This window comes from Fonticula alba (genome assembly GCF_000388065.1).
Source record: "Fonticula alba strain ATCC 38817 unplaced genomic scaffold supercont2.2, whole genome shotgun sequence".
NCBI classification, from domain to species: Eukaryota; order Rotosphaerida; family Fonticulaceae; genus Fonticula; species Fonticula alba.
The window spans coordinates 1,167,061-1,175,264 of NW_009242972.1; the positions used below are offsets into that span (position 1 = coordinate 1,167,061).

Sequence of the window (8,204 nt, forward strand, 5' to 3'; positions counted from 1 at the left end):
GCAGGAGCCACAGGAGGAGCACCCGCCGCGAAGCCGGAAGAAGGGCCACCGATGGCGGCATCAAGCTCAGGGCCGACAGTTGGACTGGGAGGTGTGGCAGCATCGCCGGGCGTTGGGGCCTTCGTCGGGACCGATTGGCTGGGCGTCTGGCCGGGGCTGCTCTCCTCCGGGGCGGCAGACTCGGCAGTGGCCGAGGAGGTCGCCACCGACCGGGCGGCCGGCGGAGATGCGGGGCTGGCATCGGCCGCCGGGCCGAAGAGATTGGCCAGGGACCGGGGAACGGCCACCGGGGTCGGGCCCGAGCGGTCGACATCGGCAAAGATCTCCGACAGCTGCTCCATGAAAAAGCGCATCATGTTGATGGTTTTGATGACGTGATAGCGAGCGGCCTCGGACGACCGGCTGGACGGATTGGCCGCCTCGGTATAGAGGGTCACATCGCAGCTGAGAATGCTCGGGTGGTCCCAATAGTAGGGCCGGTCGGCGTCGTCGTTCAAAGGGCTGGACCCGGGCGGGGCCTGGTGGATGGCCGGGCAGCGCTGCTGCAGCAGGCGCTGAAAGGTGGCCCGGAATTCGTTGATGTTGCTGTAGTACTCCACGATCGATCGGGGCCGCGCGACCCAGGTGAAGGTGGCGCATTCGGCCGGCCGGGGAAAGCTCAGCCGCCCAAGCAGGCACTCCAGCAGGGCGCAGAGGAGAACACCGCGCTGTCACCGTCGGGGAGGGGTCAGCGAAAAAGAAGGGGGGAAAAAAAGGCGTCCGGGGCGCGAGGGGGGCGGGGGGCATGGGAAGCAAACACGCACCAGGATCGTCTGCCAGAAGTCGGTCTCCAGGTCGATGCACACCTCCTCGGCCGAACTGCCGGCGCGGGTCCGGAAACACTGGTCCATCTCCCCGGCGATCTGGCTCTCGGTGAGCACATGCTTCAGCCAGACCAGGGTGCTGGCCTCGTGGCCCTGGTTCTCGCTGGTTTTGAGGCTCTTCCGAGCGGCGGTCATGCTGGAGTAGCCCGCGGCACCGGCACCAGGCCGGCCGGTGGCCGAGGCGCGCATCCGTCTCATGGCTGAGCAGAGGAGAGAAGGGGGCGGGGAGGGGAGGCGCACACAGGGGGCGAGGAGGGAAGGGAGAGGGGAGGACGATCGACGGGAAGAGCAGCACGGGGGAGAAGGGGGGAGGGGGAGAGAAAGGGGGGGGGGGAGAGAGAGAGAGAGAGGAGGGTTCCTGTTTGGGCCGGGGACCCCGGATGGCGGGGCGAGAGTCCGCCCGAAAAGACCCGGCCTAGACACTCGCCCCGGGCGGTGGACTTGCCAAAGGGATGGGATTTTCCCCTTGAGGCACATATGCCCCCCGCCCCCCCCCGTGGAAGACTGGAAGTGCAGGAGCACGGCAACGAGCGCACAGCGGGCGCCGGCATCAACGGCCAACAACCGGGCGCGTACGGTGGGAGCGGCCAGATCGCCCCGAGGGGCCGTGGGGGGGGGGGCCAGCGCAGAGGGGGCCGGAACGAGCGCTGGCCGACCGCCGAAAAATAAAAAATACACCGCCATGTCCTCCCGGGCCCACCCGGCGCGCCGCGCCTCCTAAGGCGGTGCAGGCCGAGGGCCTCGACGCTTGACCACGCCGAGCAGGCCTCCTTTTTTTCTCTTCCCCCCTCCCCCCCCCCCCCCCCCCCGCCCGTAGAATCGCCAGGCCCGCGTTTGTACGCAACTCTCCGGATCAAGCAGCGGGAAATGACCCACTTTGCCCGGCATGAAGAAGCGCATACGGCACAGGGGGAGGGGGGGGGGGAGTCCTCTCGGAGGATGCAACAGCCTTGCGTGGGCTTTTGCATGTTTGTCGTGTAAGCCCTCCCCGGCCCCGGGACACAACTGCCGGGCTCTCATCGGGCGTCATGCGGGGCGCGGTTGGCCACCGCATCCGTCACCGCGGCCTGGAGAACGCCGCCCAGCAATGATCGACCCAGGTGCGCCAACGGGCTGCCATCGCTCACCGGCGCATCCCAAGGTGAGAGGCGCAAATTCCGCCCCCACCGCCCGCCCCCGGCTCCGGCTTCCCTGTCTCACCAGGGGGAGGATGAGCCTCCAGCGCAGGGAGCCCCCCCCCCCCCCGCCCCCCTGGCCCCGGGGAATGTGCCCTGGAAGCCGGCACCCCCCCCGCCAGACACGGGGCACCGCAGGGAGCGGGGAGTCACGACGAGAACGAGCCCCCCGCCCCTTCCCTTTTGCTCTCCAGGCCGAGCGAGGGCGAATGGCGGCCAAGAAGCGGAGTCCCTGTGTTTCTCGCGCCTCCCGACACAGCGGGCAGGGCCACATTCATCCGGAAGCAAGGGCCGCAGGACGACGAGAGGCACCCCCCGCCGCGCCGTGGCCGTCGCCCTCCCCCCCCGAGCGGCCCTGGGACTCCGGAACAAACACATCATTAATTCCTCATTCCGCCCCCCCCCCCCCCGCCCCCCGGAGGGACCGCCCTGTACTCTGGGAGCTCAAGCAGCGCACCTTAGTCCGAAATGGGTTCCCGCCCTCCGGACCTATGCCACCTGCGCCCCCCCCCCCGCACCCCGGCTGGGTGGGCAGGCCGACTAACCTCAGGCCGACCTGGTGGAGGCAGTAAGCAGGAAAGGTAACAAACGGGGAGCGGGGGCGGACCACAGAGGGCCTGCCCGGCCGCGGGCACACGGCAGGCGAAACGAGAATGAGCATCCATCGGCCACAAAATGAGCAGGCATCTCCGTTGTGTTATTGTTCCCACTCGATTGCTCAAGAATGAGAACGGTGTCATGGGGCCGGCGGATGTGTGACCAGGCGAGCCCGCCGACGGGCCGGCCCGCGGGGATCATGTGCCTGGTCGTGAGACTTTGCTCGCTGGCACATGGTTCTCTCGGGCGGGGAGCCCCCTCCCGGCCCCCCGCGGCGGGTCTTGCCGCACGTCCCATTGTGTCCCAAGACCGAAATACGCCCCCCCCCCCCTTGTGGATGTTTCCTGGCCATCCTCCCGGCACAAGAGCCGACCGGTGCCGGGCGCAGTGCCCCCTGACACGGGCTGGGAACCAAGGCTGGTGGACAAGATCCAGCCGGCAGGGGTGTGTACGTCAGTTCGGCATGGCCAGAGCGGCTCCCCCGGCGGCCGCGGTCTTTCCCAACGGCCGGCCGTGCGCCTCCGACAACGGCATCTCCCCCCCCCCCCCCCCACGCTCGGGGGCCCCCCTTCAGTTGGTACCCCCGCTCTTGGGGCGGTCCCGGCGGCCGGCGGACGGCTCGGGCGTCGGGCATTTTCCCCTCTCTTTTTCACGCACCGCCCAAGACGCCGGAGGGCTGCGCCATGCACCAGCCCTTTACACCTGCCCCCTCCCCCCCCCCTCCCCCTTCTCCTCCGCTGCCTCCTGCCTCCTTTGTTCATCTTGACGCGGTCTTTGCCCGGTGAAAGAAGCCTCGCCGCCCCCCCCCTCCCTCTGTCTCTCTCTCTCTCTCTCGCCCATCCATTGCCCGATGGCCTCGCCCTCCGCGCCCGCGGCCGCCAGCTCGGGCACGGCCCCCGGCCCTGCCCCCGGCCCTGCCTCCACCTCCGGCCTTCAGCCGGCAGCTTCGCCGGACGCCCGCGCCGCGGCCGACCAACACCTGGCCGGTCGGCTGCATGGCAATGCCGAGGCCCTGGCCACCGCGCGATCCTACATTGCCCGGCTCTGGGCCGAGCTGACCTTCAACTCCCTGGATTCGATCCAGTCGCTGACGCGCGAGGCTCGGCAGCATGCGCTGGTGTGGAATCGCGCGCTCGGCGTGGTCGAGGCCGTGGCCGAGTACACGCTGGCCCGGTCGCACGACCCCCGCACGCGCATCGCCGCCCTCTACCTGATGGACTCCATTTGCAAGGTGGTCTCCGGCCCGTACGGGTCTCTTTTTGAGCGCGGCGTCTTCGACCGCTTTTGCCAGGTATACAACCTGTGCTCCAATGACCCGCCCATGAATGACCGGCGGGCCCTGGTCAAGCTCTTCAACACCTGGTGCACATACCGGGTATTTAGCCTGCAAACGCTGAACCAGCTCCAGGGGTTCCTGCAGCAGGTGCGCGCCCCGCCGCCGGCCCCTTCGTCGGGCGCCGCGGCCGGAGGCCAGGCTGGCCAGCGCCCGGCCGGCCAACGGCCAGCCGGCCAACGATCCGCCAGTGCCCGCGCCTCTCCGGCGCCCCCGGCCGGGGGCCCAGCGTCCAGCCGGCCCTCTCGGGGCCCGGCCAGCGGCCCGGCCCCTGCTGCCATTCCCCTGGCACCGGCCACGGCTCCCCCTTCAGGGCACTTTGCCGCCCCCTACTCCCACGATGAAAGGTGTGCCCTCCCTCCCGCCAGGCACTGTCCCCACCCCCGATAGAACCCTCCCCCCCCCCACTTCCGCATTTCCTGCCCAACTCACCTCCCTTCTCCCCTTCTCGCTTGCCCTCCCTTCCGGTCCCCCTGCGCAGCAGCCTCCCCACTGCGCCTCCCCCTCCCGTCCCTTCACACTATGCCGCCAGTGGCGGCTACTCCGGCAACTACTCCGGGGCCTATGGCTCACAGGCACCGGCCGCGCCATATGCCGGGGCTTATGGCACAACCCCAGCCCCCGTGGGACACTTTGTGCCGGCCCCGGTCGCCGCGCCGCCGCCGGTCGTCGCCCCCACCGATGGCCATGGCCCGCATGGGCGCTTTGAGCAGCACCGGCCCGTGGCCCCGGTTGCCATCGGCGGCATCACCCTGCCCCCCTCGACCGGCGTCTTTCTGCCCGTGGCCCCGCAGTCGCCAGCCACCTCGACCGCCGTGCCGGCCATTGGCCTCCATACTTCAGACATATCCCGGTACATATTCCAACTCCCATGCTTTGCTCGCTTGCTTGTTCGCTCGTTTGCCCGTGTTACTGCCACCGGCGGTGCTGGTCGCAAGGGTGCTGGTGGCGCTGGTGAGGATGTTCATCCTCCTGCGGGGGAGAGCCTGGAAGTCGGGCAGGCGTGGATCGGACAGGGGACCGAACAGGGGCCGGCGAAAAGGAGGACCTCGCCTTGGCGCTCTTTTTTTGCCCTTTTGTGCCCCCTGCTCGCGCGCATGCGCACATACACCGGGCGTCTCTGTCGCTCCGGTGGCAACAAGCAAATGTGCCTCTCCTGCCATGGCACGCCCACGGCCGCGGGGCCATCCCGCCGTCGTGGGGCCCCTGTCCCGGTTGCTGCTGTTGCTGCTGCTGCTGCTGCTGCTGCTGCTGGGGATGTGCGCAGCCTTGTCGGGGGCCACCAACAATGGCCAGCCGCGACTCCCCTTTATTTGCCCCCCATGCAGGTGCACGTGCAGCCGCTCGCCAACACCGCCATTGTGCCGTGCACCAGTGTGCGAGGAAGGAACCAAGCAATAAATCAGCGCCCAATCACCTCTCCGGGCCCCCACAAAATGCCCTCTTGCCCACCAGCACTACCGCCACCGGCGCAGCAGTGTGGCAGCACACACGGGGCCCTGCCCCGCTCCATGAACCCCCCCCCCCCCTCTTTCTCCGCCTCCCCCTCGGCACACTGGCCGCGTCTGACCTCGCCCGCGCACGCGCGCTCTCCCTCTTCCTCTCCCTCCTCTTTGTGGGTTTGCGAACAAAAAAAAACCAGCCACCAACCCGGGGCCTTCCTCTTTATCTACGATGAGCTTTCGCAGCAGTGCCGGCAGTGCGCGCGGCGCTTTGCCCTGAACCCGGCCGGCAACTCGCTGCTCGAGCAGCACATGGACCTGCACTTCCAGCAGAACCAGCGCGAAGCCGCGGCTCAGGAGGCCGGTCCCGAGGGGGGTGGCACCTTCCACACCCGCGCCCCGATGCGGGGCTGGCTCATGCCCCCCTCCGACTGGACCACCTTCACCATGAATGCCCGGGTCAATGTTGACGGTACGCCAGGGGGGTGGGATCTGCTTTGTCTCCGGCATGTGTGCTCCTCGCGCTCGCTGCGCCCGCCCTTTTTGCCGCGCATCCCGTCGCTCACGCTCTGGTGCCGTCCCTCATGCCCCCGGCACCGCATTGCCATGGCCACAGAGCCATCCGAATCCCGAGATACCGAGGCCAACACGGGCCCCGATGCCGATGAGCGCGCCGACAAGCGACGCCACATTGTCAAGGTTCGCCCCGGGGTGACCAATGACCGGACATGCGCCGGCTGCGCGGACCGTCTGACCAAGGCCTACGACCTGGAGCTCGAGGAGTGGGTCTATGTCGACACAATCCAGCTCGATGGTGTTGTACGTGCATCTCGCGCTCGAATGGTCTCCCCCCCCCTTGTCTGCTCTCGCCGCCGGATCCTCGCGCACGCGCACATACACACACACACATATATATATACACACTTACTATTTATAATCTACACACACATGCAACACTGTCTTACATGCCCCACCCTTCCTCCCGTCGCCAGAACTACCACGCCTCATGCGCAGACTCCGGCCTCGGGGCCTCTGCAAAGCGGCCACCCTCTCCCACCGGATCGGCGCCTCACGGCCACTCACAAGATGGCGCCCTGAAGCGGCAGAAGCATTGAGCCCCGGTGTGGCACTTGACCGCCGTGGTGCTGTGTCGCCCTCCCTCCTTTCCCCCTCTCCCACACGCGCACACACACAGACACACGCACATGCACATACGCGCAGCCCGCATGCCCACCCTCGCTTCTCCTGCCTCCTCGCCGGCCTGCTATCCCCCCACACAATAGACACATAAGCAGCCTCCTGTCCCCGCCGCCGCCTTCTCGATGGCCGCGAAGATCCCGTCCCAGGGGCAGGTGTCTGCCAAGATCGATGTGTGATCATGTGATGGGCGCCCATCCGTCCTGATCGACATGCCCATCTCCATCCTTTGCTGCTTGTTGTCGTCGCCCGTCGGGGGGGGGGGGGGGCCCTAGTACAAGGACGCGACCCGAGTGAGGAGGGACCACACTCGCCAGATGGGGCCGGGAGAGCGTGCACCAGCTCACCCTTCGCTCCTCCTCCGCTTCCGGTCTCTTTTTTCGCCAACCCCCCTCGTGCCCCTCCTTTTCGTGCATACGATCAAAAAACGCCCCCGCGCACGGAGTCACACCGGCCCGGAAATGGCATCCGTGTCCCTGCGATCGGACATCATCGCAGCTGCGGCGGTCTTCCTGCGCGATCCGCGCGTGGAACAGGCCGTTGCCGCAACACCCGGCAAGTCGCCAACCCACTTCCTCGCCAGTCGCGGGCTCTCGCCCCGGGAGATCGGCGTGGCCTTGCGCCTGTCGAAGGCGGTGCCGGCCACGGCCGATGCCAGCCTCCTTGCCGGCTGTCTGACCGCCGTGCAGGAGGCGGTTGCCTCCGCCGCTGCCCACAATGCCCAGGGGTCGCCCCCGCGGACGGCCTTCGCCCGCCTCGGTCGTGCCCTGCGACTGGCCGCGGCTGTTGGCATTCTACTGGCCGCGGTGGAGGCCGCCTCCAGGCACTTGCTCGATCGGCCGCTGCTCCTGCCAATCTGGTCGGCCCTGTGCGTCCGGCTGGGCAGTGCTCTCCGCCAATCGCGCGCTCTCCTGGGCTGGCCGTGCGAGGATCGCCCCTGTCCCCCGTCGCGCGATGACCATGCCCTCGAGGCGCCTGCTGCCGGAGGGGAAGATGGGCCATCGCCTGGCCGGGAGCACCAGCCCGGCGAGCTCCCCCCCTCGCAGGCGTCCCCATCGACACCAGCCTCGGACCCGCACTCGACTGAGGCAAATGGCCCGCCAGGTCGCTTTCCAATCACCCCCCTACCGGGTCCTCTGGGGCTCGGCGGATCGGGGGCAGCAGCCGCTGTTGCTCTTGGTCCGAGCGCCTTTTCCGGCGGCCTGCAGTTCCTGACGCAAGATCCCCTGGCCAGTCGGTCAGGCGGCGACACCGCTGCAACTGGCACTGCTGCCTCTGCGGCCACTTCGCTGGCTGCCTCTGGCGGTGGCTCGCCCTTCCCCTACATCCCCCGGGTTGCTGGTCCGACTCCGGTGTTTGCCCCGAGCTTGCGGTCATCGCCGTCGCCGCCGCCGCCGCCGCCGCCGCCGCCGGCCCTTGACTCGCCCACCTCCCCGGGGCCCGTGGAGGACCCCTCCTTCTGTGCTGAGGAGGCTGCTGTATTGGACGATGGTGACGCACTTCCCGAGGGCTCCTCGCCCCTGCCAGAGGCAGCGCCGACGGCTAGTGAACTAAGTGCCTGATTCCGAGCTCCCTGCCACGCACACACACACACACA

The 8,204-nt window shown here is 68.5% G+C and overlaps 3 protein-coding genes across 4 annotated transcripts in view; 2 read left to right on the forward strand and 1 right to left on the reverse strand.

Moving 5' to 3' along the window:
- H696_01284 (hypothetical protein) overlaps positions 1-1,061 on the reverse strand; it is a gene marked incomplete at both ends in the record, with an annotated part of 6,441 nt that extends 5,380 nt beyond the window's left edge. The window contains 2 exons of the mRNA XM_009495176.1: positions 12-707; positions 804-1,061. Coding sequence (XP_009493451.1) covers positions 12-707; positions 804-1,061 — 954 coding nt within the window. The remainder of the gene's footprint in view (positions 1-11; positions 708-803) is intronic.
- Positions 1,062-3,449: 2,388 nt separating this feature from the next.
- H696_01285 lies at positions 3,450-6,710 on the forward strand. Of its 2 annotated transcripts, XM_009495177.1 has the most exons (5): positions 3,450-4,315; positions 4,453-4,821; positions 5,611-5,882; positions 6,027-6,229; positions 6,403-6,710. In XM_009495177.1, exons 1-5 carry the CDS (start codon positions 3,486-3,488, stop codon positions 6,523-6,525), a joined length of 1,797 nt encoding a protein of 598 aa, XP_009493452.1. In that variant the 5' UTR covers positions 3,450-3,485; the 3' UTR covers positions 6,526-6,710. The 2 variants fall into 2 exon arrangements, with proteins under 2 accessions (XP_009493452.1, XP_009493453.1); XM_009495178.1 differs by having other exon boundaries at positions 6,027-6,710.
- Positions 6,711-6,931: 221 nt separating this feature from the next.
- On the forward strand, positions 6,932-8,169 carry H696_01286 (hypothetical protein; the record flags this gene model as incomplete). Its single annotated transcript, XM_009495179.1, has 1 exon — positions 6,932-8,169. The coding sequence occupies exon 1, from the start codon at positions 7,069-7,071 to the stop codon at positions 8,167-8,169; it is 1,101 nt and encodes a 366-aa protein (XP_009493454.1). The 5' UTR covers positions 6,932-7,068.
- Between the last annotated feature and the right edge of the window lie 35 nt (positions 8,170-8,204).